Below are 20,236 nucleotides of genomic sequence, written 5' to 3' on the forward strand. Positions count from 1 at the left end.
CTTGAAGTCACCTAACTCAGCCACCTTAAGCACTGAACCCAAACTACACAACAAATGGTTATTTCTGCCAGAGTTCTCCCATTAGCACAGCTGAGAGTCTTTAAAATTATCTTCTAGTTCAAAATTCAACTTTATTTCAGGTTCTATTGCAGTATTTAACTAATTGCCATTTTCCTTGACTATAGTGAATTTAGGTGATATAAAGAGTTTTTAAAGTTAGAATTGGAAATAGTTCACTGATGTGTATTGGACTTCTTGAATACAGTCTCTTTGTTTTATTGTGTTAAGTGTATTTGCATAAAAACAAGATTTTTTTTTGTCCTTACAGATTTTTCATCCACTCTAGGGGTTGGCTTTTACTTGACATCCTAATCTGGTGTTTTGATGTCTCAATCCTCTTTCCTACATTAATTGAGAGGATGACATGGATGAAAAATAAGCAATAGGAACTGATGAATCCCCAAGGACCAGTGATCCTGTTTTCATGCAAATATCTGCACTGATAAAGATGATGGAAAGAAAAAAAATGCTAAAAATATTTGTCCTCAAAACATGATTGTTTGTCATTTCTCAAGAGCATTGTTAAATGTTAGTGCAGAAATAATGTGAATCTTCTAGAGCTGATAATAACTAGATTGTGTCTTTTGGAAGATGAACCTTTTGATTTGGTACGTGATTATACCTCATATAACCCTTTTGGTGTGCAGATTTTGGAAGGCAATAACTTTTGTTACAGTAATTTAATAGCCTCTCAGGTGATTGGGGCCTCTTGGTTTGATTTGGGCACTTATCTGAAATTCCTTTGAAATATGTAGAGCTATAAAAAGTTGTAAAACTCTGCTTTAGCATAGAAAGAATTCCATTTCTGTTACTTTCATCTTAGTTCAGTGCCTTTTTTCTTGTACTGGGACTATTGAAGTCATCTTCTAACTGGTCTCCGTGCCTCTTAATCCAGTCCATCTTGTTTACTACTGCCAGGTTAATTTTTCTAGTTCCATTTCCTTTTCTTTTGTCCTTTGTTTATGAATCATTGGTTTTAGCTATGGGTTTTTTTTGTAGGTACCTATTGGTGTATGTGTTTTTTGTGGTACCGGGGTTAAACTCAGGGCCTTCACACTGAATTACATCCCCAGCCTTTTCTTAAATTTTTAAATTTTATTTTAAGACAAAGTCTTGCTCAATTGCTAAGGTGTCCAGGCTTGACTCAAACTTGTTTGTCCTGCCTCAACCTCCCAAAGTGCTGGGATTACAGGAATGTGCCACCACATCCTGCTTGGTACTTTTTAATGTAAACACTAAGTATATTGCCTTTTAAAAAAGTGTTAAGGTGGGGCCGGGGGTTTAGCTCTGTGGTTTCAATGCCTGCTGCTCAAGTGCAAGGACCCGAGTTCAATCCCCGGTACCAAAAAAAAAAAAAGTGTTAAGGAATTTAGCTTACTTTGATAAAAGTAGCTTCTTCTGCTGATTTATAGTCTAATCCTTTTTGTTCACTTAGTAATTTCAGTGGGACTCTTATTTGGTTAAATATAATCACTCTGTAGTTTTAAAAAGTTTTAGTCTAAAAATGATTGAGACATCTCATTTAAACTTCATCTCATTTATCTGTACTGATACAGGTAAGTTGTCTGTACCAGAAACTATTTGTTACAACCTTCTTTGGTGGTGGTACCAAAGGGAACCTAGTGCTTCCAAGCTAACCTGTGGTTATAGTACACTTCCCTACCCTCTAGGAACATGATTCTGTGAAAGTGGACATTTGTATTTAAAAATTGTTCTCCATCCAAGTAAAATTCCACAAGACAGCTCTGTTGAATGCTAATGTTAATCTGTGAAGGAAGAGGAAAGAGAATAGCTTCTACTCATATACCCTGGATAGTCTTCTTTGTGGCATCACATCAAGGTTATTTGTCTGACTTTCATTAGAAGGCCTATTTGGTACTACCTATAATAGTTAAATTAGCAGCCTTTAACTGATTTGAGGAGAAAAGTCATGTAGCCACTAACCTCTAGATGGCAGCACAAGTCTTACTGTACTTGCTTTTCACCATCTCTTGAACTGGCTTTCTGATTTAGGTAAAAAAATTTCTGTGATTTTTCCAGACTACTTGCCTAACTTTGTTGACATCTTGTTTGTTTGTTTGTTTTTTTAAAGAGTAGGAAAAATTTGAGAGAAAGAAAGCTTCTGTATAAGAGAGACAGAAGGGGGTCTGGAAATTGGAAAGTGGGTTACCCCTCTTGTTTAACTTTTAGCTTATTGTTTAACTTTTAGTATATATATATATATATATATATATATATATATATATATATTTATATATATATTTTTTGGTACCGGGAATTGAACTCAGGTTCTTGCGCATGCAAGGCAGGCGGCAGAACCACTGAGCTAAATCCCTGGCCCAATGTCTTTCTTTCTTTTTTGGGGGGGGGGGGTACTGGGGATTGAACTCGGGACCTTGCACTTGCAAGGCAGATGGCGGCACCACTGAGCTAAATCTCCAGCGCAATGTATATTTTTGTTGCTCAGAATCCTTTAGTTTCTTTTCTTTTCTTTTCTTTTCTTTTTTGAGGTACTAGAGATTGAACCTAAGGTTTTTGCAGTGAGTTACATCAGTTTAAATTTTTTTTTTTTGGTACCAGGGATCGAACTTGGGATCTTTGCGCTTGCGCAGCAGGCAGTGAAACCACTGAGTTAAATCCCTGGCCATAATTTTAATAACATATCTTTCATGACTGTTTTGACATAAGTTTAAAACACACCTTATAAAGTTTGAATTTCAGGAACCAAGGACTATAAGAAAACATTAACCTCTAAAATATGCATGCATCTAGAAGCTTACCTGAAATCTGCCTTTTATAAAGGAATAAATAGTGTAAATAAGTTGAACTTTACATTTTTTTGAACTTGATTGCCATTAAAGCAGAAATTATAAGGTTGCAAAAATTTTTTTCTTTAATTTTAAGACAGGACCTCATTAAGTTGCTCAGGTTTGACTTAAACTTGGGATCCTCCTGCCTCACTTTCCCAGAGTGCTGGGATTACAGGCATGCACCATCACAACTATCATAGTTTCAGTATTTCTAATAAAGCATTTTGCAATTCAGTAAGATGATTGGTAGAAAAAATTTCCAAAAGTGGTTGGTTGTTTAATTCAGTAGCTCCCACACTTGGGTATAAGACCCTTCAAGTGATTTCAGTTCTCTTATCTCAGTCATCTTCCTTACCAATGGCTTTTTATGCATTCTTGGAATCTTGGTTATGTTGTGTGGTATCAGACAACACCATATTAAATTGAAACATATGTGTTCGCTAAAATTAATAAAATAAACTTGTAATAATTAGTCCTTTCAGAACAGTCTACTTATTTCAAAATAAAGTTTTCAAATATTTAGTCATTTTGAGTGATGAGACAATAGTAAAAGAATGAACAGTCCTGTTCAGCAACCATTTGAATGGCTTACCTCATACATGGCTCTGTAGAGGATATGAAGATGAATAAGACAGAGTTACTGCACCGTGCAGATTAAAATCTAGTAGGGAAAGGAGATAATACAAGTAAGTGATTCTTAATAGAAGGTGGAGAAAATAAGCTCTTATAGACTACAAAGAACTAAATGGGTGCTGCTAAGTTTAATTTTATGTGGCAAATAAGTTTTATTTTTATGTATCATCATGAGTTGATCAGTAAGGATTGCCTAGGACTATTGAATTGAGGATTTTGAGAAAGAATCTGGATTCAGAGAAGTCATTAGTGATATCTGCTGTGGACAAGGGAGATGGGAATGCTAATATTTGCCTTTTCTGGAACATTGCAGATAGACCGTAGAGAATAGATAGGGTCTTAGTGGGTAGAAATGAAAAGGGAATATATTCCAGGTAGAATGAACATTAGGAGTAGAGCTGAGTTTGAAAGCAACAGCTGTCCTCAAGGAATAGTGTGAGTGATGGAATCTGGTCATTGAGAACCTCAGGTGATATTAGGGGCTGTATACACTAAGACTAAGGAGGAGGAACCAGATTGAGAAGGACCTTGAACTTCAAAGGGGGAGATGTTAGACCCATGATAATAGGAAAACATATAAACGTTCTTTAAAAAGTATTTTAATAACTAAACATTATCTTTGTGTTCATTGTAGATCATGAGTATCTAGCCTTTTAAGAAAACTTACACATCTACCTAATAACGAACACCTGTTTTCACAGGTACACACAAATGGGTAGGTTGAAGTACTGTTATCAGTAATTGCTGCATTTTACTCACCAAATTGCAAAGGGCGTGTAACATCTAATACATGTGAGTTTTGATTCAACTGACTGTGTGGTGAGCACAGAGTTAGAGTTGACACTGTCCTCACCCTCTGCTACACGGCGTTCTGTTGTTGCCTACACAGTCTGCCCTCAAACACCATGCAATTGAATCATGAAAAATATCACAAAATCACACAGTATTTTTTTTCTGGTACCAGGAATCAAACTTGGAACCTTGTGCTTGACAGGCAGGCATGGCACCACAGATCTAAATCCATGGCCCCTCACAAAGTGATTTTTAAAGTCTACAATCTTGTGGGGCCACATGACTAGCTGTCCAGGCCACATGTGGCTCATATCTTATGGGTTGGACATGCCTGTTATAATGGTTATAGAAATATTTGGCTAAAGGAGACTTTAGTATAAATTGGTTTATTTAAAATGAAGAACAAACTAATAAAACAACCATAACCTTACCACTAGGAGATGATTACTGCTAACATTTGATGTATTTCTTGGCCCCCATTATTCCCTTCACATATGGATGTGTGTTTACATTTAGTTTTGCCTGTACATATACATGCTCCTTAAAAGATAACTAAAACTATATCTACATATCTATTTTTCTTATAGTTTTAGCCAGTGTCTTATTTTCTTCTCGTAAGCATTTTCCTTTGCCATTAAAAATCTTACCACTGAGAGAAGGTGGGCCGGTCCCAGAACCCGGAAGGAAGCTCCCCCACCACCATCCTAAGCTCCTAGGGCAGAGAAGGTGAGCTGGTCCCAGCACCCAGAAAGAAGCTCCCCCGCCGCCATCCCAAGCTCCTAGGGCAGAGAAGCTGAGCCGGTCCCAGCACCCGGAAGGAAGCTCCCCCGCCGCCATCCCAAGCTCCTAGGGCAGAGAAGCTGAGCCAGTCCCAGCACCCAGAAGGAAGCTCCCCCATCACCATTCCAAGCTCCTAGGGCAGAGAAGGTGAGCCGCGCAGGTGCCAGAAGCACACCCCTCCCCCGCCCCCACCGTGGAAATGAGAAGACACATAAACAAGCCTCAAAAACAGACTTCTGGATCACCTAGAGCAACCCCAAAGGGAAATGAGATGGAACAATCTGATACTCAACCACCTGGACTCTCTGAACTGGCAACAAAAGAGGATCTGGGAAAAATGAAATCAGAAATAATTACTCAGATAAAAGCAAAGATTTTGCTCATGGTGCAAGACATGATTAATAAATCTAGAGAGGACACAGATAAAAAAATAGAGGATCTGAGGAACATGATGGAATCCCAATTTAGGAAACAAATGGAATCCATAAAACATGCAAACAGATTTCCAAGATAAAAACTTCATCAAAAGTCTGCACAGCAGAATGAACCAGTGTGAGGATAGAATTTCAGATATAGAAGAAAAGATTGCAGTTAGTGACCAGGAAAAGAAAAATTGCTTTAAAATTGTAAAGGAACACGAGAAATCAATCCAGCAGCTGCTAGACGATGCAAAGAAGAATAACATAAGACTGATTGGAGTCAATGAAGAAAGAGAAGAGAATGCAGATGACATAAAAAAACTGTTCACAGAAGTGATGGCAGAAAACTTCGCAAGGAGGGGAAAAGAACTTGACATACAGATAAGTGAGGCATGTAGGACTCCAAATAGCCTGGATCAAAAAAAAATCTACACATAGGCATATAATAGGATTCTAGAAATCCAACAGAAGAACAAAATTCTACAAGCAGTGAGAGAAAAGAAACAAATCACATACAAAGGAAAGCCCATCAGAATCACAGCAGACTTCTCAATGCAAACCTTCAAGGCAAGAAGAGCTTGGAGTGATGTATTTCAAGCCCTAAAGGAAAACAGCCTCCAACCCAGATTGATGTACCCTGCAAAATGATCTTCCAAAATTGATGGAGAAATAAGATACTTTCATGATAAAGAGCACCTCAGGAACTTCATGAATATCAAACCGGCACTCCAAAAAATTTTAGACAATACCCTAGGAAAAGACAATGAGGATCACAACCCCAGGAAACCCAGCAGAATGAATCCATTGGGCGTGACAAATTAAACACAAAGTGGGAGAATCCAACAAAAAGAAAAAGTCATGACAAGGCTTTTAAAACTTTTAACTTCATCTCCCTAATGAGTGTATAATTCAATCTTGTTATTGTACTGATTAATATTTTTCTGATTCTAGAGTTGCACACCTTTCCTTGTGCTGTACTGGCTATTTATCATCTTCTTATGTGTACTTTTTAATTGGGTTGTCTATTAATGAGCTCTAAGAATTCTTTATTCTGGTCATAGCTTATATGCATTGTAAATATGGTCTGTTTAAGGACTACTTTTCATTTTAATGATGTCATTTAAAGTTCTAAATTTTGATGGAATCTCATTTATCAATTTTTTTCTTTTATACATCATGTCTTTTGTATACTAGGTAGTTCTTGCCTACCCTGAATTCATAAACATTTTCCTTTATAATTTCTTCTTAAAGTTTTATACTTTTAGGCTTTCATATTTAGGTTCATAGATCCCTTCAAGTTATTTTCATGTATGGAAATAAAAGATTGAGGTTAATTTTTTATATACGGATACCAGGTGTTCTAGTGCCATTTGCTGAAAACATTATCTCTTCCTCGGCTCTTGAATTGAATTTATATTCTATAAAATGCTAATGTTAAATAATCTTTCAAAACTCAGTGGACCATATATGTGTGGTTCTATTTCTCGATTCTCTGTTTTATTCAAATGATCTATATGTCTTTCCTTACACCAACACTGCCTTGATTACTGTAGCTTTAGAAGAAGTCTTAAAATTAGGTACTAAACATCTTCCAACACTTTTTTTTTTAACTTTTCTAGGTCCTTTGTACTCCTACATAACTTTTCAATTTCAATATCCAATTCTTCATTTATAGCAAGTATACACAGACCTGAATTTTTATATATACCTTGTGTTTTCTAATCCTGCTAAATTCAAATACAAGTTCTACGGGCTCCTAGAGATTTCTTAGTATTTTCTCTGTAGATGATAATTTCATCTACATGTAAAGATTTTGTTTCTACCTTGCCAATCCTATCCTAATTGTGTCATTTTATTGCCAGACTATTTTGGTGGGGCCTAGGTTTCAAAGTTTAATGGACAGATAAAGAGTAAGCATATCTGCCCATGTTCCCCACCTTAAGGAGAAAGCATTGTATCTTCTCCATTCATATAAGGTGTTCTCGCTGGAAGTATGGAGTACATGTCTTTAATCTGTTGAGAAGGTTCTGTTGTACTTCTAGTCTCCTGATAGCTTTTACCATGAACAGCTGTAGAATTTAGTCCATTACTTTTTCTCCAACTAGTGACAGGATCATATGGCTTTTTCCTTTCCTCTGTTAAAATGATGACTTTTGGGGCTGGATCTTCCAATGCTGAGCCAATACTGCCATCCCTATAACAAAACCACTTTCTACATCCTGCCAGATCTGACTTCTAATAGTTTGTTTTGTTAAACAAATGTCTGTCTATGTTCATACTTTTTTCTTCTATTATCTTTATCCAATTTTAAGATTAGCACAATGTTGAGTTCCTAAAATGAGGGGAGAAGTGTTCTTTCTTTTTTCTGCTTTAATTGTTTGATATAATTTATCAGTTAAAATGTATATGAGCCTGCTATTGTCATATAGGTAGGTTTTCAAGCTAGGAATATACTTTCTTTAATAGGTGCTATTCAATTTTTATATTTCCTCCAGAGTTAGTTTCATTAATTTGTCTTCCAAGGTACTTCTTAGAAGTTGTCAAATTTATTTCAAAACAAATTTTTGAAATATGCTTTCTATATCCTTTTAAGTTCTGTAAAATCTGTGGTAATGTCTCCTAGATCTTGATATTGTAATTTAAAAAATGTATAATTGATATTGTGTAACAGGAAGAAGAGGTCTAAAGGTGCAGGGGAAGTGGGAGGGGTAGGGGAAAGGAAAAAAGGGAAAAGAAAAAATATGAGAAAAGGAAAAAAATGGAAACAAAGTCTTTGGAAATAGGGACAGGTGGAGGGGGTGAAGGGAGGGCAAGGGAAGGGGAAAAAAAAGAACCAAGATACTCGTGTAATGGTACAAGATTCTAATGATGTATGTAACTGTATTTTATACTGAAAATGTACCAATAAACTTAATGGGAAAAAAAAAATCTTACCACTGAAGATTTTTGAGTAGCACAGTCACACACTTGTAGGAAGCATTGGTGCATAGGATTGAATTGAATGATGGAGAACAGAGGCAGAAAGTTGTTGTGAAGAGTCTAGGATGAAGGGTTGAGGGCTTGAGTGGATAATGACGGTGAGAATGGAAGAAGTACACCAACAGTAGATGTTTTAGCTTTGTCATTTTCAAGACTAGGTAAATGTTTGAATGTATATTAGTAAACTGAAATTAGAGTTTACCATGATGTTTTGTGCCTAATTAATAAAAAGGGAAGTCAGAGGAAGCAAGATACTTGGTTAAAAAAAAAACCATGTAACTTTTATATGTCCCTTCCTAGGTAAGACATCTTTAGTTTTTAAAAATAAGTGAAAGACATTTATCAAAGTTGGCATTGTTAACAGGGTGAAACCAATGTTGGATCATATCAATTAGGCAACAGGTTATGTTTTAGATAGAGAATGCTAAGTCATTTGAACTCAGGGTAATGGATTTGTGAAACAAGACATTCATAACTTCAGAAATGAATTTTTTTTTTGGTACCCAGGATTGAACTTGGGTCCTTCCGCTTGCAAGGCAGGCGGCGGAACCACTGAGCTAAATCCCTGGCCCACTTCAGAAATGAATTTGTAAAGTCCCTATACTCTTTGGCAGGTCATTAGGCCTCTAGATGGAATGACTTAATTTTATAATTTCATCTATTTTAGTGCTTTTTCATTTGGTTGGCACATAGAGTTACTTAGGAATTTGTTAGGGTCTTTGTATATATAGTAGATGTATAATTCTTTGTTAACTGAAAAAAAGTTTCAAAAGTATGTATTTGGAGTAACTGACTTACAGTGTTTGCTGTTGCTGCATCTTTTAGTTAATAGCTATATTTGGATTATATCAGCATGAGTGTAATTCATTCTAATAGTGAAGACTTTGTGTTCTTGGGGCTGGAGATTTAGCTCAGTGGCGCCACGCCTGCTTTGCAAGTGCAAGGTCTGGAGTTCAATCCCTGGTACCGCCCATCCCCCTAAAAGACTGCATGTTCTATAAAATAGTTGGGGCCTCTGGTTGAGAAGGCCAAGTTGTCTTCCAGAAGTGTTTCCCATCCTTTATCCTTGCTAGCACCAAACATTATAATTTTTTTCATTGCTAACTTGATAGGCAAAATATTAATATCTTGTCTTAATGTTTATGTCTTTGATTGTAAAGGTGAACATTTTTCATGTTTCTTGATTGTATCTGTTGATAAGGCTGAAAATTCAAGAAAGTATAAATTTAAATTATTTTCTCTCACAACTTTTGTTTGTTTTTTTCTTTGGTATCGGGGATTGAACTCATGACCTTGCGCTCGTGAGGCAGGTGGCAGAACCACTGAGGTAAATCCCTGGCCCAAATTTAAATTAGTTTAACCTCAAAAAATAAAACCAGGAAATTGAATTCAAAAACATTCTAAAGGCAGTGTTGAAACTAGCATTTCCCAAAACCATTTGGAACTTATCCTTGTTTTCTTTGTTTTATGCATTACCATACCATCTAGCCATAGTCATTAGCATTTAGCATTTAGGTAGTAATACAGTACGAAATCTAGAAACTCCACTTTGAAGGGATCAAGGTTATTTCTCATAATTAGAAATTGTCAATTTAATTTTAAGTTCTTTGTTTTAAAAAATGTATTATGATAATGAGAAATAAAACATGCCATTATTTCTCATTTTACGTTGGCTAACAAATTATAATATGTAAATCCTCAAATTACCTTTAAGGCTTATAAGCATTCATATCTTTATCCATTGGTCAAGTTATTTCATAAATCCAACATTGCCTCTGAAGTGGTTTTACACACAAAGAGGATTTTGCCATAAAATGGTTGCGGTGTTTTATTCCCTTATTTTTTTTAATTTTTTTTTTGGTGGTGAGGTGGATAGAGGAGAGTAGACAGCACAAATTAATTCAGATGGGGTTGATTTCAAAGTTTCACTGTGTAGTTCTACAAAATGTAAGATAGGTATGAAGTACATAGTGAGACAGTTCAACATTTAGATGACTAACCAACTGAATTATAGTATATCCACATAAAATACAATGCAGTCATTAAAACTCATGTTAAAGCATAGAAGAAGGGTAACTTGAGGCATTCATAGATAAATGGATGTACCTTGAGACAATAATATTAAGTGAAATGAATCAGACACAAGTTTAAATATCACATGATTTCTTTTCTATGAGAAACTCAAAACATACATAAAGAGCAAAATAAAAGATAGCTAATAGGAACTAGGGAGATCTTTTTCAAATGGGAAAAGGAACAAGAGATGGAGGGAGGGGGAGGGAGGGAAGGGAAAAGGGATAAAAAATGGAGTTAAAGAAAAAAATGGAAATAGAGCTTTTGCAATTGGAAAGGAAAATGAAATAGAGGGAGCAGAGAGGGTGGCCAACAGGTTGGTGAGAAATAAAAATGGTGACAGGAAAACAAGTTAGACTCCTTCAGTGAGCCAAATTAAAACAGTAAGCCTCTGAACTAAGTGGAAGTGGAACTGGAAAAGAAAGGGTAAGCTGTAGAAATCTGGATAGTAAAATGGAAACTTAGGAACTGATTGGATGTACTAGGGTTAGGGAGGCTTGGGCAGTAAGAATGACATCATCAACTCATGGGTTCTAGTTGAAGCCATAGGTGAGAAAGAGATTATCCAAGGGGATGTGTAATATTAAAATAGAACCAGCTGGGGATGGTGGCACATGCCATACCTGTAATCCCAGCACTAGGGAGGCTGAGGCAGGAGGATTGCCTGCCACTAGTTTGAGGCCAGCCTGGGCTACGTAGCAAGACCTGTCTCAAAAAAAACCCAAAAACCAAAAACCAAAACCCCAAAATAAAACCTTGGTGTGGTAGGCAGCCTCTAAGATGGTCCCCAGTGATTCCTAGAACTGGTATTTGTGCCCTTGTTTAATCTTCTCACATATATGAGTGGGACCTAGTGCTACCAAAAAGTGATGAGATTAAGGTACAGAAAGACCACAACTTCAGTTCTCCCTACCCCCCCAGGGAAGCAGTTGTTATGAATATGGAGAGAAGACTGGCTTGGAAATGACAAAGTCCTGATCATTGGAAGCAGATCTGCTCTTATGTTCACTAACTTGACAAATTATATCTCCCTGAACCTTATGTTCCTTGTTTATAAGAGGAAGTAATAATAATACCTAAATCGCACTGGGTTATCAAGAGGTTTAAATTGAATAATGTTTATAAAATGCTTAGCATGAGCTAATTTGGATAAATGAATTTAAATACAGATTTCTGTATGATACCAAAAGCACGAAGAAAAACAACAAATAAGTTGAACTTCATTTAAAAAAACAAAAAACTATTGTGTTTGAAAGGACATTATCAAGAAAATGAAAAGACAACCCATAGGATGGGAGAAAATTTTTGCCAATTATATATCTAATAAAGGACTTTAGAATATTTAAAGAATTCTTCAACAACCTTCAAAAGACCTCCCAGGAAAAATAGGCAAAGGACTTCAATAGACCTTTCTTCAGAGAAAATACACAAATTGCCAATAAGCATGTAAAAATGTGTTTAATATCATTAGTGCTTAGGGAAATGCAAGTCAGAACCACAGTGGGATACCAATCAAACCCACCAAGATGGCAATAATAGTAAAAAACCGACAGAAACAAAAGGGGAGCATAATGTGTTGGTAAGGATATGGTGAAATTGGAATGCTCGTATACTGCTGGTACAAGATAAAATGGTATAGCTGCTATGGCCATTTCAGTGATTCTTCAAAGAAATTAAACATAGAATATTAGATGACCCAATGATTCCATTACTAGGGATATATCCAAGAGAAAACATTTACTCACATGCTTATATATGAATGTTCATTACTGTTGACAGTAGCCAAGAGGCAGGTGCAACCTGCGTGTCCCATGATCAGCTGACTGAATAAACAAAATGTGGTATATACATACAATGGAATGTTATTTAGCCATGTAAATGAATGATATATATGTGTATGACACACACACACAAATATATGCTATAACATGGATGAATCTGGAAAACATACTAAAGGAAGCCAGGCCTAAAAAGTCATACATATTGCAATGTTCCTTTTATATGAAATATCCAAGGTAGATGGATCTAAAGGAGACAGGTCTCTGTCAGAGGCTAGAGGGAATATGGAATGGGGCGTGATGGAGTTTTCTTTTGAGATAATAAAAATATTTTGTAATATTTTATAACAGTATAGGTGATTCTATAAATTAAGTTGCAAAACAGTGAATGCTCAAAGGGTTACTGGATTGTGCTCTTTAAAAATTCACTTTAAAAAGAATTTCACTTTTTTTTTTTTTCTTGGTACTGGAGATCGAACTCGGGTCCTTGCAGTTTTGAGGCAGGAGGTGGAACCACTGAGCTAAATCCCTAGCCCTTCAGTTCAATTTTTAAAAATGGTTAGTATGGTGTGTGACACCTACTAAGCTATCAATAAATTTTAGATATTATTGTCCAATATCATCTTTGTAATATGTACCTCTATGGTTTGGGGCATCAGTTTCTTTCTTTTTTTTTTTTGGTACTGGGGATCAAACTTGGGTCCTTGTGCTTGCAAGGCCAGCGTCAGAACCACTGAGCTAAATCCCCGGCCCATGGGCATCAGTTTCTTGAGTTGAAGAATGAATTTATTGGAGTAGATGATCTCTATGCTCTTTATAGCATTAAATTTTTATTATTTTAAGATAAAATATTTAATTCATATAGCAAGTATTGATTAAATCTTTAAGTAAACCCTTGGTGTTAGCTTAGAATTCCTATGTGCTGTAGTGTTTCTTTCTTTTTTTTTTTTTGGTATCAGGGATCGAACTCAGGACCTTGTGCTTGTGAGGCAGATGTGGTGCCACTGAGCTAAATTCCTGGCCCTGTAGTGTTTCTAATTGAGGTATAAGGTATAACCAAGAGTAAAATTTTTTGTGTGTTTAAATGACTTAAAAAAATAGATTCCTGGTCTTAAAATTCAGTTTTGTGTCAGAGACTATAAGAACAAGAGATACTGCTTATCTAAATGAAAACAATTGTTAAGATTCATTTTTATAGTATGTATTATTTTTTCTTTTTGTTCTTTTGAGATCAAAAACCCATACTACATATTTGCTTTATAGTCCAGACTGGCCTCAAACTTATAGTGATCCTCCTGCCCCAGCCTCTTGAGTGCTGGGATTACAGGCATGCACCACCACACCCCACATAGTGTGTATTATTTTTACATAGTGCTGGAGATCCAACCCAAGGCCTCATGCATTCTGGTACCAGGGATCGAACTCGGGACCTTGTGCTTGTGAGGCAGGCGCTGGAACCACTGAGCTAAATCCCCACCCCCTGCTACATATATTTTTAAAGTTAAATATAAGCTTAATTTTTTGTCATTGTAAAATATGTTCACTGCAGAAAATATAAGAAAAGCAAAAATCACCTAAAATGATATCATCCCCAAGTAGTCACTATTATTATTTTGGTAAACACCCCTCCAAACCCTCTAAACATATCTTTTAATAGATAATATAGCCAGTTTCAATGGCACATGTCTATAATTCCAGTACTCTCCAGGCTGAGACAGGAGGATCATAAATTCAAGGCCAGTCTGGGCTACAGAGTGAGACCCTAATTTTGGAAGGGAGGGATGGGGAAGGAAAGAAGGAAAAATATTTCCACATATCCACATATAGACAGATAGATTTGCATTATATGTATCCACATATGGACACATATATTTGCATGTAAGTTTTATGTGCATGCCATTGTGCTATTCCTGTTCTGCAACTGGTTTGCTTGACTTAATATGTTATAGATATCTTATAATGCGTACGGAAACATAGCAAGATCATCAGTGTAATGACTGCAGAATAGCTGTGTAGAGTTATAGTTTACTTCAGTAATTCTTTTAATGGACCTTTAAGTTGTTTCCAGTGTTCCACTAGAGTAAATCATGTTACAGTGAGTGTCTTTTGCTAGATCAACGTGCATGTGTATTTAAAATTTATATTCATGTTACCAAAGTGACCTCCAGAAAGACTGGTCCAAATTATATTTCAAAGAGCAGTAAAAGTTCTCATATTCCTATTATCTTAGCTAACTATAGCTATTTTAAGCTTTTTAATATGTGCCCATCTTTTTTTTGTTTTAATATGTGCCCATCTTATAGGTGAAAAATAGTGTTTCAGTATTTTTTATATATGTTTCTTTGGTTGATAATAAAGTAATATTTACTTGCTTGTCAGTGAAATGACTGCTTGTTTTCCTAATGTTATGAATTTCCTGATAAACTGTAATCCATGTCTATTTTTCTGTTCATTCTTCTGTATTTAAAGATGAAGAAACTGAGATCTAAAGAATTGAAGTGACTTTCCCAGGTCATGTAGTAATTTAGTGATAGAACCAGTAATCATAGCATGTTAGAGCTGAAAGGGAACCTTGGAGATGGAGTCCCAACCCCATTGATATTATAAATGCAGAAACAGAGGCTTAAAGATCTCAGGGACTTGCCAGACATGGTAATTCACACCAGTAATCTTAGCAATCTGGAAGCTGAGGCAGGAGAATCCATGTAAGTTTGAGGCCAGTCTGGGTGATGTAGTGAATTCAAGGCCAGCTTGAACTACAGGGCGAGACCCTTTAACAAAAACAAAACCAAACAAACAAAAGAACTTAGGGGACTTTAGAAAGGATAATGAAAGAGTTTATTAATGGCAGAACCAGGAATCTGAATTCTGTATCAATGAAATCAGGAAGAGGGAAAGATAAGTAACATTTATGAGCCTTTTAGGTTTTGCAGTATATATTTTCTCATTTAATTTTCACTATTCTTTATTATTCCCATTTGAACATATGAGATGACTGAGGTTCATAGCAATTCAATGATTTTCCCAGAGTCACATACTTATTTATAAATTATATATTATTTATGAAAGTCTTCTGATTTTTTTTTTTTATGTCGAGGATGGAACTTGGGACCTTGCGCTTGCGAGGCAGGTGGCGGCACCACTGAACTAAGTCCCCAGCCCTAAGTCTTCTGATTCTTTTTTTTTTTTTTTTCTAGTACCGGGGATCGAATTCAGGACCTTGTGCTTGTGAGGCAGATGCAGCACCACTGAGCTAAATCCCTGGCCCTTCTGATTCTTTTTTTTTTTTTTGGTACTGGGGATTGAACTTGGGTCCTTGTGCTTGCGCAGCAGGCAGTGAAACCACTGAGCTAAATACCCGGCCCCCTTCTGATTCTTAATCCAGGGGTATCATTGCCTCTCAGGATAGGAACAGGGGATTTGTTTCTTGGCTTTACTCAAATATTCATTTGCTAAAATATGATTTGCCTCATAGAGCTTCTAAATAAAACTGTTTCTATTTAACACTTGATGCTAGCCATCAGTCTGATATTCATAATCTTAAGGAAATTTTGTTGTAAGTAAAACAGATTAGAGACCGTATCTTATACTTACTGAGTAGAGTTGAGATCTACATGGTATATATGACCAAAGTTTTTATGGTAGTGGTTGGGTTGAAATGCTTAAGAACTGTTTTTATTCCATAGAGAATAAAATCTTAATATATGAAATGAAAATGACATTTAGGTTCTCTGAAGTGTAAAATGAACCTCAAATCATCATGGGCTCAAATAGGAACAAAATCGAAACCATGTAAATTGCATCCTCCATATCTCTAAAAAAGCCTTCATTTCTTGACAGGGCTCAAAATTTCAAAATTGTACTAGTGCTAATTTGGTTAAGACATCATCCTATAGAGATGTGCCAAGTTTAATACTGACTTCTGTTCAACTTTATTGACACTGTTGGTTTGGTTCAGTTATGTAGAGTTAGTCGTTAAGATCTGTGTTCCACATTTCTACTTTTTTAGAGAGATTGTGTAAGTGATGGGGTTAATGTTTTTAAAACCTGGTAGTTACATCTAAATAAGTTGGAGAAGATGAAGAGAGTACATATGACGGAAACTTCCTTTTTTTGCTTCATATAGGATTTTATAAAAAGCATTATAGAATACAGGGACTAAAAACTAATTCACTTTTGTCTGGCCGTCAACAGTGTGTGTGTGGGGGGGTGGCTAAAAAAAGCCTTATTATTTAAGAAATAGGCATTAATCTTCTTGGAATTTTTCTGATTTTATTATGACAAAAGTTGCACATTAATCAACAAATGTAGGGATGGTTACATAACTGTGTGGACCGTTAACTCAGTCCAGTATTGAAAAACAAGTATCACCAGAAGTAATTTTTATTCTAGTATTGAACATAACAGTCCTTTAAAATCTCCTTTGGAATGTTGAAAAGAGATCAAATGAAACTTTCAGAATGGTTATTTATTGGGGAACAAAAACCCTCCAATTTCACTCACCCATTGTAGCTCTACTTGCTCATTTTAATGCTCAGTCCATGGTGCAGTGGTAAAAAATGTCCTGCACCTATGGAAATGGCAATAGGAGAAGGGGCCATCACTGTTGCAGTTATTGCTTGTTGCAGTTTGGCCTGTTTACAGACAGACTTGCACTGTGGGTACTTCTTCTGGTGCAGAGCAGAGGAAATCAGGATAGCAGTAAGAAATCAGCATTTACACAGGACCTATGAATTGGCTAATTTTTGACATGCAGTTAGTTAAGAAATGATTACAGCCTGAGGAGTCATGACCTCAACTTTTCATCAGCTCCATTGGATTGTACCTCAGTTTGGAAATGAAGGAGGTATATGGGAAGTTTTAATTGTACCTGTGTGATTTATTCCTAGTCAGCTCTTTAATTTCTTCTGGCTGTCTGAGGTTTCCGACATGCTGTAAATTTCCCCAACTTTTTCATTATCTGCAATTTCTTTATGACTCGTGAATCTGAGTGGAGAGAGAGTGTGGATTTACAGCAGAGATAAACATGTCCATAAAGTCTGTATCCGTGTCAGTAATTGTACTGCTGTCAGTGACTGTCCTGTTTTACAGGTCTCTCTTGGGAAAGGTACAGGCCTCACTACCACCAGCACTGAAGTGCTTGCTTTGATTTGCATTAGTCTGCTAGGAGATTATGTAGGGAAGGTAGGATAGGAATTGATACTGGACCTTGGCCTCTTTATTTGTTTGTTTGTTTGTTGTCAAATGACCTCCTAGGATTACTGTATGTTGCAAATAGAACATAGACAAGCAATGCTCATTTTATAAATGCAAATGCCACTTAAATTGATATATTAGAATGAAAAATTCTTCCCAACTTCATTTTATACATTGTCTCTTAACATGACCTCCCTTTCCTATCACTGTTAATAACTAAACTTCGCTGGCTGGCTTTCTCCTTTCTCTCTCTCTGTCTTTTCTCTCTCTCTTTTCTTTCTCTCTCTTTCTTTCTTTCTTCCTTCCTTCCCCTCTCTTTTTCCTTCCTTCCTTCCTTCTCTCTCTCTCTCTTTCTTTCTTTCTTTTTCTTTCTTTCCTGTTTTCCTCTCATCTAAAACATTCAGTTTCCCTTTCAGAGCATTTATTCTTCTTCAGGAGTGGGGCCAGCAAAAATTAAGATGAAGATCACCTCTGCCATGTCTTAATTCTCAGCTGTTTCACTGTCTCTTTCCCAACTGCTTAAAGTGGTGTGCTGACAAACCATTTACCATGATAGAGGCAGTATTAGAGAGAAGTTCGTAATATACAGTGGTACCTTGATACCTAGATTCACAGACTTTTTAAAATTTTTATTTATTTATTGTTTTGAGACAGGGTCTCCTATTTAGTTCAGGCTGGCCATGAACTCCACTTTTTTTTTTTTTGGTACCAGGGATCGAACTCAGGACTTTGCACTTGCGAGGCAGGCGGCAGCACCACTGAACTAAATCCTTGGCCCTCATGAACTCCTTCTGTAACCCAGGCTGGCCTCGAACCTGTAGTGATCCTCCTGCTTCAGCTTCTCGAGTGCTGGGATTACAGGCATACACCACTACTCCCAGCTCCATAAACACTTTTGTTTGCAAAATTCTGTTTGGCAGAATTTTGTTTTTGTTTGCAAACTGTGCAAACAGGTGACGTATAACCACAGCCATCTTTCCCATACAAACACAAATGTGACTATCCTTTTCAGAATCACCTAACAAATTAAGTTTGTGAACAAGGTACCACAGTACCTATCTTTAAGAGACTCTTTAGAATCTCTTTCGTGTTTTCTTTCCTTACAGCAGTTTTGAAAGAAACTTAGGTTAAGAGCAGCCCCTTTTAAATAGGTGGAAAAACAGACACAAATATTTTTCTTCTAGTATATTTGATATTTGAACAGATCTCTCAAGAATCAAAACTGTTCTTTTTCTTTTTTTTTTCTTTTTGCCTTGCTGAACTCTTTTCTTTTTGCCTTGCTGTGAATCAAACTGTGGGCCTCATACATGCTAGGTAAACTCTACCATTGACCTACACCCCACCCCTTTAAAAATATTTTATTTTGAGACAGGGTTTTTGCTAAGTGGCCTAGGCTGGCTTCCAAACTTGTGCTTCTCCTACCTCAGGAGCTGGGATTATAGGCATGCACCATGGTTCCCAGCATATCCTGAACCTTCTTTGAAATGATTTTAAAAGGTAGTAGATGATAATACAGAGAGTATAAAATACATGATAAATCTCAACCATTAGTCAACACACAAGTCCAAATAATGTGATATGTAGAATTGTCCAGTTGATTTTTTTCATCCTTTTAACTTTTCTTCTGCTTACATTCTTTTTTTGACCACAACTGATCATGGCCATCTTTCTACCAGTAGATGGGAGTAGGAAGATTAAAGGAAATACATAATTGTTTGCCCCCTCACACACACACCCCAGCTATGTGTTCAGAAAAGTATATGACCAAAGAGATTTTATATTATCTGGGATTTAAATTTTTTATTTCTCCTATTACCTTAGAGTTTCTTCTTACTCAACAATAGTTAAAATCTTTGGGTGAGAATAATCTCAGACCTCTTGTCAGTTCTTCTTTCTTTAGAATGAGGGATACCCTCTACCTTTTCTAACTCCTTTTCTTTCCTATCATGCCATCGGTGTTCTTCATGGTATAAGGTGAAATTATATTGCTACCTAATTCTCATTTTGGGAAACTTCTATATGGCTTACTATGTATGTAACAAACATATACAATAAACTAAAAACAACCAAATAAAACCTCCTATACTCTTAACTTGGTGATATAACTCTTTGTATATTTTAGGAACTAAAATTGTTTTCCTTATTGAATGGCCATATTGGAATTTTTGATATCCATTTTGATGCAGACCTTTATTTTTTCTTTTGTCTTTTATCAAATTTTATGCAATCTGATGGTGAGCACAGAAAATTTGGACAAAGTTAAGGAGTTTCACCCGTATATCTACTCAAGTCAAAAGAAGAGTGAGATTTCTAGGTGGATCTGATTATGAAAACAACTAGAAAGTTGTTCTAGTTGTTCAGATTGGAAATCTTGTTATTACTAAGAATACCTCCTTCAGAAAATCACAGATACAGCATTTTTTTCTCCTCACTGAAGAGAAAAGAGTTTATGGTTGTCTGCTTCTGTGTCTGCTGCTGTCAGCTGTCAAGTTCAGTAAAAACAAGGGTTTAATTAGCCATCATCTCATGATGTTGGAGGAAGATGTCCTTAAAAGAAAGCAACACAATAAATGGTTACTTGAGTACTAATTGGTGTGCCTGATGTTCTTTGAACTGACCTTGCAGCAGGGCTTGATAACTTTGTATTAAAGGTTTAACAAATATAGGTGCTGGACAGGGATTCAGTCACATGTCTCCAGATTGAAAGGGAATAGGC

The 20,236-nt window shown here is 36.2% G+C and overlaps 1 protein-coding gene across 5 annotated transcripts in view; it reads left to right on the forward strand.

Moving 5' to 3' along the window:
• The window catches only part of Lin52 (lin-52 DREAM MuvB core complex component), a 94,378-nt gene that overhangs the window by 13,347 nt on the left and 60,795 nt on the right, over positions 1-20,236 (forward strand). The window contains exon 6 of one of the 5 annotated variants that reach the window (XM_021246659.2): positions 18,233-20,109. The exons of 2 other annotated variants lie outside the window; for them this stretch is intronic. In XM_021246659.2, the coding sequence (XP_021102318.1) occupies positions 18,233-18,282 (50 nt within the window). In that variant the 3' untranslated portion in view covers positions 18,283-20,109. 2 more of the 5 variants (XM_021246662.2, XM_004837209.3) reach the window with 2 other exon arrangements.

Source organism: Heterocephalus glaber, unplaced genomic scaffold, assembly GCF_053883595.1.
Source record: "Heterocephalus glaber isolate CG9 unplaced genomic scaffold, H.glaber_assembly_v1.0 deba00001608, whole genome shotgun sequence".
Taxonomy (NCBI): Eukaryota; Metazoa; Chordata; class Mammalia; order Rodentia; family Bathyergidae; genus Heterocephalus; species Heterocephalus glaber.